Below are 22,488 nucleotides of genomic sequence, written 5' to 3'. Positions count from 1 at the left end.
GAGGCAGGAGAATGGCGTGAACCCGGGAGGCGGAGCTTGCAGTGAGCCGAGATCGCGCCACTGCACTCCAGCCTGGGGGACAGAGCTAGACACGGTCTCAAAAAAAAAAAAAAAAAAAAAAAAAAAAAAAAAAAAAAAAAATCAGCAATAGTACACATGAAACTACACATGACCTAAGCCTTCACCATTATATTACCACCTGAAATTGGAATCCCAGGAAGGGGAGGTTCAGGGGACAGGAAAATATTTTAAGAAATAATGGTTAAATTATTTTCTAAACATGATGAAAACTATAAATTCACAGTTCCAAGAAATTCAACAAGCCCAAAGCAGGAGAAAGAACACCAGCCAAGGTGCTCTTTTAATAATCAATAATTAAAAATCAATTTTAATAATCAAATTCCTTAAAACTAAGGATAAAGAGAAAAATCTTAAAAGCAGCTAAAAAAAAAAGGATATATTACATACAAGGCACAAAGATAAAAATAAGGATTGATTTCTCATCAGAAATTATGCCAGCCAGCTGAAACGATACACAAAGAAAGGCATATTACCTCTGCCATATTTGTGCCCAGCATCTACAACCTAAAGTTGACATGATAAAATATCAGAAAATTCCGAATTGAAAGACATTCTTCTATAAACTATCTAGCCAGTATTCTTCAAAAGGTCATAGGTCAAGAAAGACAAAACCTGAGAAGCTGTGCCAGACTCAAGGAGAATGAAGCAATGTGACAGCCCAATGCAACATGGTTCCCGGATTGGACCCTGTTCAAGAAAAAAGGATATTAGTAGGACAACTGAGAAAAGTTTGAATAATGACAATATACAGAATCACTGTAATTTCCTGGTTTTGACCATTATACTATGTGATATGGTTTGGCTCTGTGTCCCCACCCAAATCTTATCTTAAATTGCACTCCCATAATTCCCACATGTTGTGGGAGGAACCTGGTTAGAGATCATTTGAATCACGGGGGCAGTTTCCTCCATATTGTTCCCACATAGTGAATAAGTCGCATGAGATCTGATGGATTTATCAGGGGTTTCCACTTTGGCATCTTCCTCATTTTCTCTTGCCACCACTATGTAAGAAGTGTCTTTCACCTCCCACCATGATTCTGAGGCTTCCCCAGTCATGTGGAACTGTAAGTCCAATTAAACCACTTTTTCTTCCCAGTCTTGGGTTTGTCTTTATCAGCAGCATGAAAACAGACTAAAGAAGTAAGTTGGTACCAGTAGAGTGGGGCATTACTGAACAGATGCCCAAAAATGTGGAAGCAACTTTGAAACTGGGTAACAGGCAAAGCTTGGAACAGTTTGGAGGGCTCAGAAGAAGACAGGAAAATGTGGGAAAGTTTGGAACTTCCTAGAGACTTGTTGAATGGCTTTGACCAAAAGCCTGAAAGCGATATGGACAATAAGGTCCAGGCTGAGGTGGTCTCAGATGGAGATGAGGAATTTGTTGGGAACTGGAGCAAAGCTGACTCTTGTTATGTTTTAGCAAAGAGATTGGTGGCACTCTTCCCCTGCCTTAGAAATTCGAACTTGAAAGAGATGATTTAGGGTATCTGGCAGAAGAAATTTCTAAACAGCAAAGCACTCAAGATCCGACTTGGGTGCTATTAAAGGCATTCAGTTTTATAAGGGAAGCAGAGCATAAAAGTTTGGAAAATTTGCAGCCTGATAATGTGATAGAAAAGAAAAACCCATTTTCTGAGGAGAAATTTATGCTGGCTGCAGAAATTTGCATATGTAATGAGGAGCAGAATGTTAATCCCCAAGACAATGGGGAAAATGTCTCCAGGGTATGTCAGAAGGCTTCACCGCAGCCCCTCCCATCACAGGCCCAGAAGTCTAGGAGAAAATGGTTTCATAGGCTGGGTTCAGGGTCCCCATACTGTGTGCAGCCTAGGGACTTGGTGCCCTGTGTTCTAGCCATTCCAGCCAGGGCTGAAAGAAACCAATGTAGAGTCAGGCCATGGCTTCAGAGGGTGCAAGCCCCAAGTCTTGGCAGCTTCCATGTGGTAGAACTTGCAAGTGCACAGAAGTCAAGAATTAGGGTTTGGGAACGTCTGCCTCAATTTCAGAACGTGTGGAAACGCTTGGATGTCCAGACAGAAGTTTGCTACAGGGGAGGGATGCTCATGGAGAACCTCTGCTAGGGCAATGCAGAAGGAAAACGTGGGGTTGGAGCCCCCCCACACAGAATCTCTATGGGGGCACTGCGTAGTGGAGCTGTGAGAAGAGGGCCACTGTCCTCCAAATCCCGGAACGGGAGATCCACTGACAGCTTGCACCATTTATCTGGAGAATTCACAGACACTCAACACGAGCCCGTGAAAGCAGTGGGGAGGGAGGCTGTGCCCTGCAAAGCCACAGGGGCAGAGCCGTCCAAAACCAAGGGAACCTATCTTTTGCATCAGTGTGACCTGGATGTGAGACCTGGAGTCAAAGGAGATCATTTTGGAGCTTTAAAATTTGACTGACCTGCTGGATTTCAGACTTGCATGGGCCCTGTAACCACTTTATTTAGGCCAATTTCTCCCATTTGGAACAGCTGTATTTACCCAATGCCTGTACCCCCATTGTATCTAGGCAGTAACTAGCTTGCTTTTGATTTTACAGGCTCATAGGCAGAAGGGACTTGCCTTATCTCAGGTGAGACTTCGGATTGTGGACTTTTGGGTTAATGCTGAAATGAGTTAAGACTTTGGGGGACTGTTGAGAAGGCATGATTGGTTTTGAAATGTGAGGACATGAGATTTGGCAGGGCCAGAGGTAGAATGATATGGTTTGGTTCTGCATCCCCACCCAAATCTCATCTTGAATTGTACTCCCATAATTCCCATATGTTGTGGGAGGGATCCAGTGGGAGATAATTTGAATCATTGGGGTGGTTCCCCCATACTGTTCTTGTGATAGTGAATAAGTCTCACAAGATATGATGCCTTTATTGGGGGTTTCTGCTTTTGCATCTTCCTCATTTTCTCTTGCCGCCACCATGTAAGCAGTGCCTTGTAAGCATGCCTCCCACCATGATTCTGAGGCCTCCCCAGCCACGTGGAGCTGTAAGTGCATTTAAACCTCTTTTTCTTCCCAGTCTCGGGTATGTCTTTATCAGCGGCATGAAAATAGACTAATACACTGTGGTTATGTACTATAGTCATATGATATGTTCATATTTGTGGAAGCTAGGTAAAGGGTAAATGGCAAAAACATGATTTTTGCAAATTTTTGTAAGTTTAAAGTTATTTCTAAATTAGAAGTTTAAAAAGAAGAAATCACATAAGCCATAACACAATGGGAAGATGTCTTTAAATTTCAAGGCAGAAGGGATGTCTGGAAATCAGCGAGAAATTTGCACGTGTGCGTGCATGTGCATGTGCCTGTGCGTGTGCGTGTGTATGTTGCGAGGACTTGGAAAGCCCTTTTTTTCTTACCTCTCTACTACTGTAGGGAAACGCTAAACTTGACCTCTTCCCATCTTAGTCCTTTGTGGGGATGGACTCCTGTAACAAAAGACAGACAAGAGAAAAATCAGTTTATAACATGGGCCATGCACTTCACACAGGAGAAACCTGTATAAAAAGCAACTCAAAATGGTGCCTTAGAACTCCACTTATCTTTAATAAAGGGCAATAAATTAGTAGGAAAATCATGGGACGGGACAAGGGAAGTGGTTTTATGCTTCCAAGGGCAGGAAATCACGGAAGGTAAACATATGGGAGGAAACCTTGTTTACATAGTCCTCTGGTGCCATCTCTGGGTTGATAAGAGTCTAGAGTCACCTCCAGTAAAGGGGAATTTTTATGTCTAGGAAGAAAGGAGGAAAGATAGAGAAAACTTTTTCTCCATTTGCTGCTTAATTACCTTCAGTTCAAAAATAATTTTTATATCAGAAATGCATATTTAGGGTATATTGGTCCATTTTCACACTGCTAATAAAGACATACCCAAGACTGGGTAATTTATAAAGAAAAAGAGGTTTAATGGACTCACCATTCCACATGGTTGGAGAGGACTTACAATCATGGCAGAAGGAGAAAGGCAGGTCTTACGGTCTTACATGGCAGCAGGCAACAGGAAGAATGAGAGCCAAGCGAAAGGAGTTTCCCCTTATAAAATCATCAGATCTCATAAGACTTACTCACTACCACGGGAACAGTATGGGGGAAACACCTCCGTGATTCAGTGATCTCCCACTGGGTCCCTCCTACAACACGTGGCAATTATGGAAGCTACAATTCAAGATGAGATGTGGGTGGGGACACAGCCAGATCATATCAGGGGGTAACATGGACTGGTTTCCTTTACTATCCACCTACCCAAGCACCTCCTTCATAGGATCCACACAAAGTAAACTCTTGCAGTTCTCTCGTTGTTTCCCGGATTCTGCTTTTGGTCTCACAGGACTGCCCTAACACTTGTTTTTCAGATGTTTACCCTTGTAGGTCTCTGGACAAATTTGCCTTAGAAGCCCCTCGATGTCACCCTGAAGAGTGGCTTTCAGAAGTTGTGCCTCCTGCCTGAGGGGAGTTCCAGGAAGGGTTCTGCATCACCTGTGAGTTTATCTGGGTCACCAGAGGCCTTCCCGTCAGAGCTTTCCCAATCGTTTTTGGCCAAGGAGTGTGAGAAGCTAAAGTTCATAACAACTAGAAGTCAGACAGCCTGCTTTAACTCTAACAGGAAAGACATTCATGGTGGGGCCTGAATATCTTCCTTTGTAAAATCAAAGCCTGAAGACAGGGTTACTTACTTCTGAGCTTCAATCTGGTTCTAACATTATGCAACAAATGCCATTCCTGTAGCACTTCCTTCCTACCGGGCGAGGTACTAAACTCCACAAGCACCACTTCAGTTCATCCTTCCAGAAGTCCTAATGGCTCAGCCTGAGGAGCCCCATTTTATAGATTGGGAAACTGAGGCTAAGAGAGGTTAGGTAGCTTGCTCAGGGTCATGCTGCTGGTAAAAGAGCTCAGGCTACAGTGCTAGGCACTGAGTTTTCTCACTTTCCCATCTAACTGGAGGGCTAAAGATCAAAGAGTGGTTGGCTCCCTTGCTGGGAGGTGTACAGGAATAATGTCATCGCTGAAGGAGGGGGACTTCTGAGCCACACCTTGGGGTCCAGGGCTCACAGCCTTAGGAGCAAGATCGTCCACGCACTTCCTGGTTCCTTGGTGCTGCTGAGATATTCATAGGACAGAGTCTGAGTTCTGGCCATTTCACAGAGGAAGAAAGGCCGATTTGGTGAGGTTAACTTACATCCCAGCAGCTAGGAATTGGGAGCGGAGGACCTCAGATTCACACCAGGGCAGGAGGCAATGGCCTGATTGAAGCCTTCACAATTTTTCCAGTATACTCTGCTGCCTTCCTTTGCAAGGATCCATTTCTGAAACCCTGTGCCCTGGCCAGACACGGTGGCTCATGCCTCTGTAATCCTAGCACTTTGGGAGGCAAAGGCAGGTGGATTACAAGGTCAGGAGTTCGTGACCAGCCTGGCCAACATGGTGAAACCTCGTCTCTACTAAAAATACAAAAATTAGCTAGGCATAGTGGCGGGCACCTGTAAGCCCAGTTACTCGGGAGGCTGGGGCAGGAGAATCATTTGAACCCAGGAGGCGGAGGTTACAGTGAACCAAAATCATGCCATTGCATTCCAGACTGGGTGACAGGGCAAGACTCCATCTCAAAATAAATAAATAAATAAATAAATAAATAAATAAATAAATAAATAAATAAAAGAAGCCCTGTGCCCTAAGACCTGCACACTCGCTAGCTCCGCTCAGACATTTAGCAAAGCAGACACCTTCCCAAGCCTGGAGGAAGCAGCCCCTGCTTTTTGTGAATCCACAGTCCCTCAGCTGCAGAGCTCGACCTGGATGGGCAGGCCAAGGCTGGCTCATATGCATGGCATGGGTCCAGCCTGGCCCCTCTACACCCTCACTTTCACCTCTTAAAGAACTGCCTATCAACAGAGCAGGTACTGCCCGAAAGGAACACTCTGGAAACTTGTTGGGATACTACTGCTCTTCACAAACATTTGTGGGGAGTACTACTAGCATTTAAGGATTAAGGGTGAGCAATGCCAGACATACCAGAACACGCAGGGCAGTCTCCCACGATGAAGAGGCCGCCAGGTCCCCCAGGACTCACATGTCCACCTCAAGTTCACGTGGCATTATCTGAGCCTAGACTCTCAGTCCTGGGGCTGCTTTGTTTCATATAAAAATACAATATTTGGGCCGGGCGCGGTGGCTCAAGCCTGTAATCCCAGCACTTTGGGAGGCCGAGACGGGCGGATCACGAGGTCAGGAGATCAAGACCATCCTGGCTAATACGGTGAAACCCCACCTCTACTAAAAAATACAAAAAACTAGCCAGGGGAGGTGGCGGGCGCCTGTAGTCCCAGCTACTCAGGAGGCTGAGGCAGGAGAATGGCGTCAACCCGGGAGGCGGAGCTTGCAGTGAGCTGAGATCCGGCCACTGCACTCCAGCCTGGGCGACAGAGCGAGACTCCGTCTCAAAAAAAAAAAAAAAAATACAATATTTATCCAAGGTTTTACTACACACTGCATTTTCTGTGAAGACAATGACCATGTAAATCAGGGAAAGATCTGTATTTTATTTGTGTGAAATTTTACCAAGCATTATTTACCATTTTGAAAACTCTATCCCTGGTAGTAACATTGGTTGTCGTGTTGACTGGCCAGCAGTGAGCATCTTACATGCGGCCTCCAGCGGGCTCCATATTGGATGGCCTCACTGCACCTGCCCAGGCCCTTAGACCACAGCACTGCCATATTCAGGGACACATTATTCTCTTTTATTATGCCTCTACATTATCGTTACAGCATTATTTTTTTTAATTTTGTGGGTAGGTTATGTTAGCTATACATTTCACTTCAAGGGTAGTAGTAAGGGACACAACAAAATATTTATTTACATATTTTAAAAAAGAGAGTCTGCGAAGTCTGAGAAGCTTTGCCATAAAGGGTCTCCACCAGCCTCAACTCTGAGTACCCGAGGATTCAGTCTCAAGTACAGAAACATTGCAAAGCAGGAAATTTACCTTGAAAGGAGCTATGTACTCTAAGTAGTGATTTACCTGTCTGCTTCCCACACTGGACTAACTTGGGGGCTGAGAGAGCAGGTCCTGAACATCTCTGCTGTGCCCCCAACCCACATTCCCACAGTGTCCAGTACTGGGTTGGGGACTCAGGAAGCATACATGGGATCCCCCAGTGCCTTCTTTCTTGAGGCTTTCAGCACCTAGAACAGCTCAAGAGAAATCCCCAACATGCCACCCAGAAGGAGCTGAATCTTACTGGGGCGAAGCCTTGAGTTGCAAGGCAGAAGCTCTCGTGATGGGATTTGGGTCATATTCTGGGTTACAGGAGGAGCTGGGGAGTATGGGAAGCCTCCCACTTGGTCTTTGGTTTTCTGGAAACTCCACCATCACAAGCAGGATGTTAATCAGTAACCGTCCCATAGGGAATCATACTTTGGAATAGCAAATATTTGCTGAAGGTTCTGGGCTGCAAAGCTGAAGCTTTGGTTTCTGCTATGAATGAAGGACATTTTCAGGACCCAAGGCCACACACTGGTAAGAGGCAGTGGGTTACAGGAGACCTTCAACGAGTCTAATCAGGGAGGGACCAGGAGAGATGATATCATCTCTGGGTGGGCTCCAACATGAGGGCTGCGTGGCTGAGCAGTGCAAAGGCCTCAATCCTGCACTCCATGGGGACTGCACATACAGACGGGGAGCTGGAGTGGAGTGAGAGGTGAATTATAGACACAGGGAGATCCTCTGCAGGAAGGAGGCCAAGGGAAAGAGGCTTGAAAGGCTTGGTATTTCACCCACCACAACTCACTGCCGGAGTAAGCAGGGCTCCCCTTCCCAGGGCTGAGGGAAGGAGGGGGTGTGTGCTCTCCCAGGGCTGAGAAGTGGCGGGTGAGCTGGTGGTTCCTTAACTGCCCAGGGCTCTGTCTAGGAAGGTGCGTCCTCACCATGCTGGATGGTGTCCTAGTCCAGGAGTGCCCCCTGAACTCCTGGCCTAGACTCCGAAGGGTTGGGTAGATGAGCAAAGACCTTACAAAGACCTTAGCGGATACCTGTTCAGGAGCCCCCAGGAATTACTGGGCTACCACTCTGCAGACTATAGGACAAGCTTCAAGAACAGAAAGGTAAGACTCAGCATTTGGAAGCGGTGACATCTGGTTGGCATGCTAGGCTAATTTCCTGACCACGGTGACAGGGAGAACTAACCTTGAATTGAGGAGTATTCTGTGTAGTCTTTTTTTTTTTTTTTTTTTTGAGACAGAGTCTCGCTCTGTCGCCCAAGCTGGAGTACAGTGGCCGGATCTCAGCTCACTGCAAGCTCCGCCTCCCAGGTTCACGCCATTCTCCTGCCTCAGCCTCCCGAGTAGCTGGGACTACAGGCGCCTGCCACCTCGCCCGTCTAGTTTTTGTATTTTTTAGTAGAGACGGGGTTTCACCATGTTAGCCAGGATGATCTCAATCTCCTGACCTTGTGATCCGCCCGCCTCGGCCTCCCAAAGTGCTGGGATTACAGGCTTGAGCCACCGCGCCCGGCCTCTGTGTAGTCTTAATGTAGAAAGTAGCATTAAATGATGCCACATAATCGTCTTAGCTAGGCTCCTCTAACAAAACACCACGGACTGGGTGGCTCCAAAGGCCATTGATTTTTCACAGTTTTGGAGGCTGCAAGTCCAAGTCAGGGTGCCAGTGTGGCCGGATTCTGGAGGGCTGCCTTCTTGGCTTGCAGATGGCCATCTTCTCACGGTGTCCTCCCATGGCAAGGAGGTGCAGAGGGGAAGTCTGGTCTCTCTTCTTCTTATAACAGCACTACTGCTATCACAGGGGCCTTGCCCTCATGACCTCATCCAAACCTAATCACCTCCCAAGGGCCTCAACTCTACTGCAATCACAATGGGGGTTAGGGCTTCAACTTATGAATTCTGGGGGGACACATTCAGTCCATAACAATAAAAGCATGAAACTGGACTGCGTTTACACTGAAAGAGCTATTTCCCCAACATTTACAATACTTGAGTGACCTATTGAATACGGGCTTGCCATTTAGAGTCAAAAAGAGTTTCCTCAACAGTGTCCTTTGGGAAACACAATGGAAGTATTTCACTGCTTCTTTAAGGTAGAGGGCAGTGCCGTTCAGACTGCAGAGTGAGGCCCTGAATTCCGGGGTGCCATTCAGCCTAAGCAAGGAGCAACATGCTGGGCCCTGGCGCTGGAGGCGGTTTTGTCCCACGCATAGATAAGAACTCAGTCCCTGCATCAGGGAGAAGACGCCTGGGAGTTCCCCGCCTGTCACATTTTGCTGCAGGTGACCTTGGTCAAGAATAAGGGTCTCTGCGGATAGGAACTCTCATGAGGCCCGCAGCATCCACCCTGCGCTCACTGGGCTGGGTGGCCGACCCCACGCAGACCCTCCCAGGGCAGTGGGCCCAGAGAGAGGATGAGGGAGGGCAGGTGTCCTGGGGGTCCTGCCCAGTCAGCCTCTGGGATCAGGCCTGCAATGTGGCTGAACACCAGAACTGAGTTGGGACACAGCCAGGTGGCCCAGCCCAGCCCCAAGCCATGTATTTGGATGGAAATCACACAAGTGTTCGGGAGCCAGGCTCTGTGTCCAAGGATGTGGAGGGAGCCTAAAAGGCAACAGAGAAGGGGACAGCTAATGGTGAGGAAGTGTGGCTCCCACGCTGTGCAGCCTGGGGCAGTGAGAGCCGGCACGCAGCCCAGGTGACTGTGAGGGCTCTATGAGGCCACAGTGGAGGGAGCCCAGCAGTGGGTTGTATGAATTGCGGGGCCTCCTGCTACCTGGGAGCCGCAGCTATAGGAAGGAAGGAAGACCTCCAAGGAACTGTGTGGCAGAGGTGCAGTGTGAAGAGAATTTTGATCAAAAATCCAGGGAAGCTCCAACATTTTCCCCCTTCCTTGCCTAACAGGCATGCAGGCACTCCAATCCCCAGCCAAACAGGGCATAGGGCAAGGCCGGAGACCCATCTGGATGGGCAGCCTGATGGCCGGAGGGTCAGGGCAATGAACGAAGCAGATCAGGGAAAGGTGCATGAGGACCCCTGATTCCACCTGCTCAGACCCCCACCTTTTGTGCTGCCTCCTGCTCCCAGAGCGGGGTCTCTTGCCCTAGCCCTCAGGAAGGAGATGGGATGAATAAAAAAGGGGTCAGGACCGAGAGCTGCCTGACAGCCGGGCAGGGAATGGGAACTAGAGGAGGTTTTGCTCTGTGAAATAATGTCCCCTCACTGGGTGAGCAAATGTCACCCACACTTGCTTCAGGTCTCCCTGGGACAGGGCTAACCTACTTGAGCCACAGGAAGGAGGCAGGGTCCCTGAAGAAGCTTTTACTATCCACTAAGACACTTTAGGAGGCATTAAAACCATCTCTATCCTCTTCTCTCCACAGGAAGTCTTGCAGCTGAAGGGAGGCACTCCTTGGCCTCTGCAGCTGACCACATGAAGGTGGTGCCAAGCCTCCTGCTCTCCGTCCTCCTGGCACAGGTGTGGTTGGCACCCGGCTTGGCCCCCAGTCCTCAGTCGCCAGAGGCCCCGGCCCCTCAGAACCAGACCAGCGGGGTAGTGCAGGCTCCCGGGGAGGAAGAGGAGGATGAGGAGGAGGCCATCGAGAAGGCCGGTGAGGAGGAGAAAGCCTGGCTGATAGCTAGTGGGCAGCAGCTTGCCAATGAGACTTCAAACTTCGGATTCAGCCTGCTGCGAAAGATCTCCATGAGGCACGATGGCAACATGGTCTTCTCTCCATTTGGTGTGTCCTTGGCCATGGCAGGCTTGATGCTGGGGGCCACAGGGCCGACCAAAGCCCAGATCAAGACAGGGCTCCACTTGCAGGCCCTGAACCCCACCAAGCCCGGGCTCCTGCCCTCCCTCTTTAAGGGACTCAGAGAGACCCTCTCCCACAACTTGGAACTGGGCCTCACACAGGGGAGTTTTGCCTTCATCCACAAGGATTTTGATGTCAAAGAGCTCTTCCTCAATTTATCCAAGAGGTATTTTGATACAGAGTGTGTGCTTATGAATTTTCACAATGCCTCACAGGCCAAAAGGCTCATGAATCATTACATTAACAAAGAGACTCGGGGGAAAATTCCCAAACTGTTTGACGAGATTTATCCTGAAACCAAATTAATTCTTGTGGATTACATCTTGTTCAAAGGTACTTTGATAATATTCTGCTCTCCCAAGGCCACAGGGTCCTGCAACTGTCTCTCCCTTTCCTTCTGTTAGGTCAGCATATGGTTAACACTAAATGATTTTCTATGAATGTGTTTTCAGGTTTCAAATACAGATTGATACACATATTGAACAGTGCCAGACGCTGTCACTTGAGGCCCTGCCCTGGCATCCTATGTGCTTGTAGTCCTTATAATTTTCAAAGCACTCTACACAGCTCCCCTCTGACGTTTAGAAGCATAGGGTCATTCCAAAAAGAGGGGGTTGGGGGGATTATCTGGGGGATTTAGAAGTGAATCATTGTTCCTTCATTTTTACTTTTTTGACCAGCTCTCTGCCCTTAGCTTCTTATTATAGAAAATAGCGACACTCCACCTACTATAGAGTTAAAATGAGACAATGAATGTAAAGTGCCCAGATGGGCTTGGCACATAGCAGACACTGAGTATCTAGGGTTTACTCGTTCTTCCTGCCAATCAGCAGGTAGAGCAGGAGTTGTTGTCTCCTTTCTAAAGATGAAACCAGCTCAGAGAGGTTAGCCTGATCAAGGTCACACAATAAGCAGCAGAGGCAAAACCCAAACAAGAACCTCCTGACCTCCTGATCCTAGGTTCTGTCCAGCCCTGCCTCCCTAATGGGGTACTAGATATGGGCTGGATGCCACTTTTGCAGAGCTGGCACCAGACTTGCAAAGCCCCGGCAGGCGAAGCCACTTTACAACCAGCCAGGCCACACCCCCAGGGCAGACATTTGTGTAGAGAGTCATGTACCTGCCTGCTGGTGGCCTCTGCATTGTGGGTCCTTCTCTCAGAACCACATTAAACAGTGGGTAAGTGAGAAGTGTCACTCCTGCCACCTTGGACTCTGCATGTGCTTGTGCCTGGTGTGAATGAGACAAAGTGGCAGTCAGAGGTGCCAGGCAAAGGCTTTTCTCTAAGCTGGAGCCAACTATGAGGGAACGACTGTGGATTCTGTTCGGGTCCAGGACAATGAGGGAAGCCAGGGATTGTTAGGAAACATTTCCCTGCTTTCGTGTGCGATTCCCAATAGGGCCTGCAAGTGGAGCTGTATTTTGTTAGCTGGGCTAGAGGCCGGGGAAAAGCTATTTTGGAGAAATTTATTTTGCCTGCCTGAGCTGTGGAAAAGCAAACCCAATTAGGGAACGCCTTGGAATGAGAAGTGAGATAGAAGGTTCCCTCTTTATTATTTGAGCAAGAACAATGCTTTTCAAAGAGGGTGTTTCTGCAATGAGTTCTTCTCTCACTTGTTCAGGGAAATGGCTGACCCCATTTGACCCTGCCTTCACCGAAGCCGACACTTTCCACCTGGACAAGTACAAGACCATTAAGGTGCCCATGATGTATGGTGCAGGCAAGTTTGCCTCCACCTTTGACAAGAATTTTCGTTGTCATGTCCTCAAACTGCCCTACCAAGGAAATGCCACCATGCTGGTGGTCCTCATGGAGAAAATGGGTGACCACCTCGCCCTTGAAGACTACCTGACCACAGACTTGGTGGAGACATGGCTCAGAAACATGAAAACCAGGTACAACTCTTGCCCACATCCTATACAAACTCTACCTTTCCATACTTTCAAACACTCAGCAGAATTTCGTTGAATGCACCGTGGTTTAATGCCCATCTCCTCCAGTGAGCTATAAGCTTCCTGAGGGCAGGACAGCATTTGTCTTTTTTTCCACTCTATCCCCAGCATCTGTCACAGAGTGCCTGGCTGATTCATTCATTGAGTCCACCAGTATTTCACGTTCTGCTACTGTGATAAAAGTATGATGCCAGGAATTCATCAGCAAACAAAACAGGCAAAATTAGTCTGCCCTCATGGAGCTTACATTCCATTGAAGGAAGACAAAGAGGAAATTAAAAATAGGTAATAATGCAGGGAAGGGGACAGGGAGCATCATCAGGATGCAGATGGAGGTTAGGGAAGGCCTCTCCAAGAAGGTAACAGTAAGCAAACATCTGAAGATGAAGGATAAACCATGTGGATATATTCGGGGAGAGAAATGTTATGTTACAGGCAGAATCGTACCTGGGAGTGTACCTGGTGGGTTTGAAGGAGAGCAAGGAGGCAAGTGTGGCTTCAGCAGTTGGAGATGAGATCAGAGTGGAACCAGGGGCCCAGTCACCAGGATCTCACCTTACAGTCCCCAGAAAAGACTTGGGCTTTTCCTGGGAGAGGCAGCAAGCCACTGGATGGTTCTGAGTAGAGGAGCAAACTGATTTGACTTCTGTTTTTAAAGGATCACAGAAGCTCCCGTGTTGATAAAAGACAGTAGGGGGTAAGGATGGAAGCAAGGGAGACTGGTTAGAAGGTTACTAGCAATCCACGTAGAGATGCTCCTACCTGGACTGCGGTGGTGGTAATGGTAGTGGAAGTGATGAGAAGTTGCTGGATTCTAGATCTATCAGGAAGTGAGAGTTGGCAGGATCTGCTAATGGACTGCATGTGGGTGAGAGAGGTGTCAAAGGTGATTGCAAAGTTTTTGGTCTTAGCAACTGGAAGGACGGATTTGCCATTTACTGAAATGGGGAGGAACAGGTCTGGGGTAAGTGCAGAAGTTCAGTCTTAAACACTTAGATCAGAAATATCTATTAGACATCCAAGTTGAGATGTCAAGACGACAGGTGGATCTGGAGTCTAGGGTGAGGTCCAGGCCGGAGATATAAATTCAGTCATCAGCATAGAACTAGAATCTAGACGCATGACAGGGTTGGGGTCTGTACATAGAGAGGAGAGGAACAGAAAGCAGGGTGGGCACTCAAATGTCTGCCCAGTAAGTTAATACACCTATTGGAGTACAAGGAAAACGGCTGCAATATAAATTCCATGGCTATGGCTTCTGAATCCCATGACTCAGATTTTGGCAGAGACGAGTCCAGCTAAAGGTCCCTGGGGTTAGTTTTATCTTTATTATTATTCTTTCATTTTTCTTCATATCTTTAGCACCTAACAAAGAACCCCAAACATCATAAGCCCTCAAGAAATGTTTGCTGAATGAATAACTTTATAAATTAATCTTCAAGACACGTCATGTCCTCAATTATTTTTTTTTTTTTTTGAGCCACAGAACTCATCTTTCCAAGCAACATATTTTCAAAGGAGGACTCCAGTATACAAAATAGATGGTATCAGAGTTTCTCTGGCTAAAGATGGGGAGGGGTTTAAAGTTTTCTTTGCTCCCCTTCCCATCCATCCCCAGACTCCTCAGGTCTGTAGAATCCAGGAGCTGAAAACAGTCATCATCCAGGAGTCTGCAGGATTGCTGAAAGCAGCTGTTATCTCAGGTTGTTTTTAAAACATAGGCAAATTAACACATAAGTACTTTGCTAAAGAGAATGTGAGTCATTGGCTGAGGAATAAAACTCCTTCCCTGAAGCTGAAGTACTACTTGATAAGCTAGAAATAATTTCCTTGAGCTAGGCCATTGTAAGAGAATGGCATGAACTTCATAGTCAACTGAAAGACTCATTAATGGAAACAATCTTAAAGAACAAAAATTGTGACCTTTTTGGTGCCATAGACTATGGCTTTGTCTACATTTCACCATTATCTGTACTTGTATCACAGAAACATGGAAGTTTTCTTTCCAAAGTTCAAGCTAGATCAGAAGTATGAGATGCATGAGCTGCTTAAGCAGATGGGAATCAGAAGAATCTTCTCACCCTGGGCTGACCTTAGTGAACTCTCAGCTACTGGAAGAAATCTCCAAGTATCCCGGGTAAGTCAGGATCTTTCATCAGAGCCCAACCTCAGCATGAAATGTCACCAAAACAAATGTTTTTACAAACCATTTAACTTTGGTAAAATACCTAAGTGTAATGGAAAATTATATTTACATCCCAAATACTTGAAATAGCACCCAGGTTGGATGTTTTAAGAATTTCAAGCAACTTTATTAAAATACCTTTTCAACTAATTTATTTTAAGCAGACCTCTCTCCTTCTGCTTAAGTGCTCAGGGAGAAATTTGCCCCTGAAGTAGAACTGGTTTACAGATACGTCATCATTTATGTTGAATACAACTTAAATAGTTCATGAAATTACACCACCTTTACAATGAAAGAAACCCCTAGACATCATCCAGCCCAACTTCTCCCTCCTTGTGGAAATCCCCTCCATAGCCCTATGAAATAGCCCTCCAACTTCTGTCTCTTCTTCTTCATGCTTCCAGTGACAGCAAACTCACCATTTCTTTGAAAAGCTGCCTAATCCACAACAGCTAAAATTGTTTATATATATATGTGTGTGTATATGTGTGTGTATGTATATGTGCATATATACACACACATATATACATAGATACACATATATACATATATATATATATATATAGAGAGAGAGAGAGAGAGAGAGAGAGAGAAAGAGAGAGAGAGAGACCTGTAACTTCTACCTCATACTTTTTGGTCCTAGTTCTATTTCTAAAACTAAGAACAAATTTAGTCACCATCCACATAGAATCCCTTCAGTTACTCAGTGTTTCTCAGTGGAAGGGTTCTTGGTTTTGAGGGGAACTGCTTGTTGTCCAGAGCAGTTGTGCATGTTGCAGGGAACTGGTTAGCATTGCTGACCCATGTTCACTAATGCCAGTAGGAAACTCCAGTCATCACTATAAAAGTGCTCCCACACATTTCCAAATGGCAGCTACATCTCTCTACATTCTTCCTTAGCTGTGTGGTTTGGTTAATATTTTCTCTTACAATTGCAATTTTCAATTCCAAGAGAGACTAAAAATGGCATCCACTTAAGTAGGACACAGTAGGGTAACCGTGGCCTGGAATCAGGTTTTACCACCTCTAGAGAGAGAAGACAATTAAACAATCCTGCAGACCAGCACCTGAAAGCGTTTCTGCTATGAACACATGAAAAACTGAAATGCACTGCTGATTTACAAAGGGTCATCATGAAATTTAAATTGTAAACCATGAAATATTCTCCCTCTGTTTGCTCTGGGGAGTTAATTCTCCTCTAGGAAATCAGGGAATTTCCTGGAGTGAAAATCAGTGTATGTTTTTATTATCTATTATAACACAGTAATTATATAGGTACATCACTCATATCACATCCTGTTTCTGTAAAAAAGAGTCTCCCAAACATAGCAAGCAGCCACAATATAGGCAGTCAGAATTCAGGAAGGCTCCAGGGACCCCTGGGCTTGGCCCAGAAAATGCCTTAGAGTAGTACCAGGTGCTGGGAAGCTGATACGGAAGACTAGCCATTCCCTGCCTCCACCTTGCCTGCCAAAAGGAAAGTCAGAGGACTCAAGGGATCCAGGCAGCTTGAAAACCTTTTAGGAGCACCAGCTCAGCTCAACAATTAGTAGCATAAAGCACACGCTCAATAAAGATTTGATGCATGAGTGCATCCTAAGTCCACGCCCGTAATGTGTTTCACATATTCCACAATACTTCACATTGGGTTCCTGAGGTCTTCTGGTATTGTTGGAGACTCCTGTGCAGTCCCTGGTGAAACCCCAGACCACTGCTCTTAATGTAGATGGGCCTGCTCCACTAAATCCCAGTAGCATGACCCCATGGGTAGGACCACTGTGAAGAATTTCAAGGGGCTCATTTAATTCCTCCTTTGCACTGCCACACAAATGGTTTTTCACACTATTTCCTTTTCCAGGTTTTACAAAGAACAGTGATTGAAGTTGATGAAAGGGGCACTGAGGCAGTGGCAGGAACCTTGTCAGAAATTATTGCTTATTCCATGCCTCCTGTCGTCAAAGTGAACCGGCCATTTCATTTCATGATCTATGAAGAAACCTCTGGAATGCTTCTATTTCTGGGAAGGGTGGTGAATCCAACTCTCCTATAATTCAGGACATGCATAAGCACTTCGTGCTGCAGTAGATGCTGAATCTGAGGTATCAAATCCACACAGGATACCAGCAATGGATGGCAGGGGAGAGTGTTCCTTTTGTTCTTAACTAGTTTGGGGTGTTCTCAAATACAGTAGTCCCCACTTATCTGAGGGGGATACATTCAAAGACCCCCAGCAGATGCCTGAAACGGTGGACAGTGCTGAACCTTATATATATTGTTTCCTACACATACATACCTACGATAAAGTTTAATTTATAAATTAGGCACAGTAAGAGATTAACAACAATAATAACAACATTAAGTAAAATAAGTTACTTGAACGCAGGCACTGCAATACCCTAACAGTCAAACTGACTATAGAGAAGGCTACTAAGTGACTCACAGGCGAGGAGCACAGACAGTGTGGAGACATTGGGCAAGGGGAGAATTCACATCCTGGGTGGGACAGAGCAGGATGATGCAGGATTCCATCCCACCACTCAGAATGGCATGCTGCTTAAAACTTTTAGATTGTTTATTTCTGGAATTTTTCATTTAATGTTTTCAGACCATGGTTGACCATAGTTAACTGAGACTACAGAAAGCAAAACCATGGATAAGGGAGGACTACAACAAAAGCATTACATTGATAATTTTTTTTAAAAGATGTTTGTGCAATCTGTCTGGTATTTTAAGCCTGTTTCTAACAGCCTTAGTTATTTGGCTGAAGACTAGCTGGGTAGAATATCTTTTCTCTGTTGCTCACATATTTGGATTTTTAAAAAGTTGTAGATGAGAACACTATGTCGAGATAAAGCCTTTGGGCTTTATCTCCTTGAGTCATGTGCTTCTCTCTCTTTACTTCTCTCTGGTGCAAAATAAGTGTTTTATTTTAATCTATTATGGAGTCATTTATTGCTGACTGACATCAGAAGAAAAATAGCTCTAATCAGTCCTGATCACAGCATCTACTTCCATGGTGCATCAAATCGCTTGGCAGAGGCATTGGCTGAACCACAGATCATCTAGTTCAATACCTTCATTTTACAAAGGAAAGAAAGAGGGACCCAGAAACAGGTCCACATTCTTTCATGGGCCCTAGGCACTTTTAACCTCGTAGACTCCTTTCCTTCATGAAGATATATATGTTTTATGGCTGCATTGGTAGAAAGATGAATATATTCGTCTTTTGAAATTGCGTATCTGGCTTCAAAGTTATTTGTCTAGCATATGGTGATAAACAAAACACCTTCATGGGCCCTTACAGTACTGTCGGCCTTAGGCACTGTGTCTTCTGTATCTAGTGGATAAGTCATACCTTACATACCAGTGGGAAGAAAACACTTGTCCAAGGTCTTCCAGTGTAGCAATGGCAGAGTCAGCGGCCTAGCTTTCCTGAGTCTAGTCCCCAAGCTCTTTTTACTCTTCCTTCCTTCCATCTAAAACATCTGATGGGGACCAGGTAAACAGCCTGAACTATAGCTACCCATGGGGGTTAAACAGAATATAAGTACAAACTTTGTCCCAGGGTGAAAAGGGAAATTGTTAATATCCCTGATCTTCCTTAGGCAGTCATTTTCTGTCACAGAAACAGAAAAGACCATATTCAGAGAATCCTGAATAGAACTAACTTACAGTATCAACTATGTTAATTAAATGCCTAATTGGATTTCTGTCTGTCTGCTATCTAATGTTTAAAAAAATCTAAAATGCATTTATTGACTATTTAATATAGTTCAGAGTAATGTGAATAGGTAATAATATTAATATGCAGCCTAAATACAGACTTTTCATCATTCCAAGTTTTGGAATGACGAAAAGTCAGTACTTAGACTGCATATTAATAAAATAAAATTCATTCCTGTATTCATTCCAACAGCACTAATTGACACTTATGAAGGGACAGGCAATTCTAGGCCCTAGAGGGCCAAAGACAGAGGACTAACTCTAACTGACATTCTTAAGTCACCCTGTTTGTGTTCAATTAGTCAGATTTGTTTGTGGAAAAATAGTAGAGGAATAAAGTAGAATCCAGTCAAATTTCCCACTTTTAAGAGATGAAATCTGGAAAATTAAGTCTGTGAGAGCACAATACTCACTGAAATCAATATGGCCAAACCCAGTTATAAAAAGGTACATTATTATTGAAGGATTCACATAGCATGCAGATAAAAAACTCCTGCCTTCTTCCCACCATATACACTGCAAAGCAACAACAGCATAATAATTGTATTTAACATACTACTCTTTAAGGTAGAAAATGGACCTATTCTATGTTTTAAATATACTTTTTAATGTTCCCCCATATTTGCTTTAAGAAGTTCCTAAGACACTCAGTTTCAGATTTCCCGAGTACACAGGCATGACAGAAAAATGCAGACCAATAAAAAATGTAATTTACCTCACACAAATACACACACACACAAATTCGGGGTTTCCAACTGAGCGGGGAAAATCTTAACATTGTACAAGTCTTCACTATATGTAAGTGTTGAGTTTTTTTGTTTTGTTTTGTTTTTGAGACGGAGTCTCACTCTGTCGCCCAGGCTGGAGTGCAATGGCGTGATCTTGGCTCACTGCAACCTCTGCCTCCCAGGTTCATGCCATTCTACTGCCTCAGCCTCCCAAGTAGCTGGGACTATAGGCGTCCACCACCACATCCGGCTAATTTTTTGTATTTTAAGTAGAGACAGGGTTTCACCGTGTTAACCAGGATGGTCTTGATCTCCTGACCTCATGATCCACCCGCCTCAGCCTCCCAAAGCTGGGATTACAGGCGTGAGACACTACACCCGGCCAAGTGTCGAGTCTTAAAAATTGTTCCTACACAGACACACTCAACCACACATTCTCACACATACATGCTGTAACAACTGAGAACAGGTTACTGACTTAATCTAATTCATTTTATCCTCACTGTAAAACTTCTACTCCAGTTGAAGAGCCTGTTTCATTTCCATTCAAAGATTTCTCATATATCCACTAATTGTATGGCAAAACTGACTCATCTCCAGACTAAGATATTCAAGCTCAGGAAGTCAAATAATAGAAATGATTTTTTTTTAATGTGTAGGAGGTTATAAAGAAAAATTTCATGTGCTCCTTATTTAACCTCTATTAAGTAAAATCCTTTATAGACCTATCTCCATTTCTGCAGTAACAGTGAGCTCTACAGTTAGCTGTAAGGCTAACTAGTGAAATTCTTGGACTTATTCTTAAAATGCAAGTTTTAGTAATTGACAAAATGATGATGAAGATGTTCCTTTTCCTTACAGCTACAGATGGAGGGAGATTTTTCTTTGCCATACAACTAGTTTAAAGGATTAATTTGATAAGCTGTTAAACTGAGAACTTTCACAAAAGTATCCATCTTGTTTTTGATATAAATGGAGATATATGTAGATATTCATAACTGTCACTAATTTGCTTTTTATACTGTTTCTATATATCTGTCCTTGGAAATATAATTTTAACAAATATTTCAAAGATTTTAGGAAATGTCATGTTCTGTTAAAAACTTCCAAAAGTAATTTTGATTAATGGTTTTGATAATTTAAGACCTAGGAGTAAGATTGCAATTGACTGCTCTACATTCCTGAACTTTATAAGCAGTAGTTGTTTTTCTCTGTCAAATCAGTTTCCCTTCTCCCATTTGCATCATGGGAAAGTAAAAGCTTATAATTCTGCTAAATTTATTATAAAAAATACATTGAAATTCTCCATTTTATTAAATTAATAGAATGCTATGAATCAAAGCACCAAAAAAACTGATGCAATTTTGATGTCTCATTCTGTACCAAATTCTCCAGATCTTAATATATTCAGTTCCACATTATTGGTGCTAGTAGGAGACATGATGAAAACAGTTAAATGAAATCCACAGTGAGTGTACTGATTACTTTAACCAGTACTGTCAAATTTCTCATACCTACTGAATTCTAACTACTGACAAAACAAGTAGTAACAATTCCATTTACCTGGTTGTCCTTTGGCAAAGGACATTACGAAGAATCACTAAAAATAGCCAAAAAAGAAGCCATATGGAAGGAAAAAGGAAAACAAATGGCATGAAAAGGTCTCACACTGAGTAACTATGCTCTTATAGTTGACACTGGTATATTTCTTTTATTCACTACCTAAAACTGAACTATCTTACCCTTTAATTATAGAATAAAAACTGCAGGAGAGTATTTAAAACTTTTTTCACAAACACAGGTATCTCATTAACCTATGTTTTATTTTCAGTAAATTCATTATTCATTATTTCACATTATAAAAAGGAACCACACACACATATGCATTCACAAATTAGATCATCTTTATCATACATCGATACATTTTAAAAAACAAATATTTTCTAATAGCAATATAGTTATATACTGATTGCATTTTGAAATAGAGAAGCTGACAATAGCTTCATACAGTATATCTCAAGAACTGACAGTTTAAAAGTAAGAACTGTATATATTCCACAGGCAAATTTTGATGGAAATATTAGCATTAGTACAAATAAACGCTGTTGACATAGCTTAAGCATGATAGCTTGGAATAACAGCTGATTCAGACTAGATTCATCATTTTAAATTAAATAAGGACAAATACAATCTAAAATGTAAACAAAGTATTTATAAAATAAATTCTCTAGGAAATAAAGAAAATCATCAATCTATTATTTTTAAGGTATTTATAGCTCAAAGTTATCAGAAATCTTTGTGGAATTTTCATTGCCAAATTTAAATTTGGAAATGTCCGTGTACAACATATTGACACCACACTCCGGAGGGCTGCCAAAATCGCAGACGGCTATTTGCATCCTTTCAGTGTGACTTTTCAAGTGGGCTTGGAGAGTCATGAGAAAATGCAGTATCTTTCTCACCTTCCAAGTCTGCCTCCAAGTGATTATGAAGCTAGGACGATTTCAGCTGATGTAGACTTTCATACGATTTTTAAATGCTAAAACTTTAGAACAATTAAATAGCTGGTTTCCTGCACAAATAAATGCAGATTTGTCTCTTTTACAGCAGTGGTTAAAGCACATACCTAGAGATGTTTTTCATTACACTTCACTATAACACTGGAATTCTGTAACCACATTATTACTCAAGAAATATATATTATACCTCCTAGGGAATCTAATTTGAAATATGGAAAGTTTAACATCAGCTGTCATTATGTCTCTCTTTCCACTCATTAACAACAACAAAAAAAACCCAAAACTTAAAAACAAAGCCCCAGCCATTGCTTTAGCTTTTGTGCACCAATCACATTATCTTCTGCTGCCTTTGTTTTGCCTCCTTCATCAAGCAGTTGATTTAAGGATTGGATTTTCTGGATTTTCTTTAGGAAGAAAGAAATGAAGGAAGAGAGGGAGGGTGGGGAAGGAGGCAATAAGAAAGGGAAAAAAAAGAAAAA

At 43.9% G+C, this 22,488-nt stretch overlaps 2 protein-coding genes and 1 long non-coding RNA gene across 8 annotated transcripts in view; 1 reads left to right on the top strand and 2 right to left on the bottom strand.

Annotated features, from left to right (window-relative positions):
- Positions 1–480: 480 nt before the first annotated feature.
- LOC115897422 lies at positions 481–4,076 on the bottom strand. Its single transcript, XR_004057205.1, has 3 exons — positions 4,003–4,076; positions 3,444–3,512; positions 481–768 (listed from the first exon to the last, which is right to left on the bottom strand). It is a non-coding gene; the product is annotated as an uncharacterized LOC115897422 (long non-coding RNA).
- A 3,453-nt stretch (positions 4,077–7,529) lies between these two features.
- Positions 7,530–17,974, top strand: SERPINA10 (serpin family A member 10). 4 transcript variants are annotated; one of them, XM_010384539.2, is made up of 6 exons: positions 7,669–7,884; positions 7,998–8,190; positions 10,470–11,234; positions 12,524–12,797; positions 14,841–14,991; positions 16,898–17,741. In XM_010384539.2, exons 3-6 carry the CDS (start codon positions 10,520–10,522, stop codon positions 17,087–17,089), a joined length of 1,332 nt encoding a protein of 443 aa, XP_010382841.1. In that variant the 5' UTR covers positions 7,669–7,884; positions 7,998–8,190; positions 10,470–10,519; the 3' UTR covers positions 17,090–17,741. The 4 variants fall into 4 exon arrangements, with proteins under 4 accessions (XP_010382838.1, XP_010382841.1, XP_010382842.1 ...); XM_010384536.1 differs by lacking the exons at positions 7,669–7,884; positions 7,998–8,190 and adding an exon at positions 7,530–7,606 and having other exon boundaries at positions 16,898–17,974; XM_010384540.2 differs by lacking the exon at positions 7,998–8,190 and having other exon boundaries at positions 7,669–7,787; positions 16,898–17,974.
- Positions 17,975–21,372: 3,398 nt separating this feature from the next.
- The window catches only part of PPP4R4 (protein phosphatase 4 regulatory subunit 4), a 107,591-nt gene continuing 106,475 nt past the window's right edge, over positions 21,373–22,488 (bottom strand). For 2 of the 3 annotated variants that reach the window (XM_030931664.1, XM_030931659.1), the window contains one exon: positions 21,373–22,413. In XM_030931664.1, coding sequence (XP_030787524.1) covers positions 22,389–22,413 — 25 coding nt within the window. In that variant the 3' untranslated portion in view covers positions 21,373–22,388. The remainder of the gene's footprint in view (positions 22,414–22,488) is intronic. The other variant, XM_030931660.1, reaches the window with a different exon arrangement.

Source organism: Rhinopithecus roxellana, chromosome 5, assembly GCF_007565055.1.
Source record: "Rhinopithecus roxellana isolate Shanxi Qingling chromosome 5, ASM756505v1, whole genome shotgun sequence".
NCBI classification, from domain to species: Eukaryota; Metazoa; Chordata; class Mammalia; order Primates; family Cercopithecidae; genus Rhinopithecus; species Rhinopithecus roxellana.
This window is presented reverse-complemented; position numbering and strand designations above follow the sequence as displayed.

Coding starts and splice junctions, on each gene's coding strand:
- SERPINA10 (XM_010384536.1), top strand. CDS start 7,567: ATGAATGAAGGACATTTTCAGGACCCAAGGCCACACACTG. Junction 7,607..10,469: donor GGACCCAAGGCCACACACTG/GTAAGAGGCAGT, acceptor TTCTCTCCACAG/GAAGTCTTGCAGCTGAAGGG. Junction 12,798..14,840: donor CTCAGAAACATGAAAACCAG/GTACAACTCTTG, acceptor CTTGTATCACAG/AAACATGGAAGTTTTCTTTC.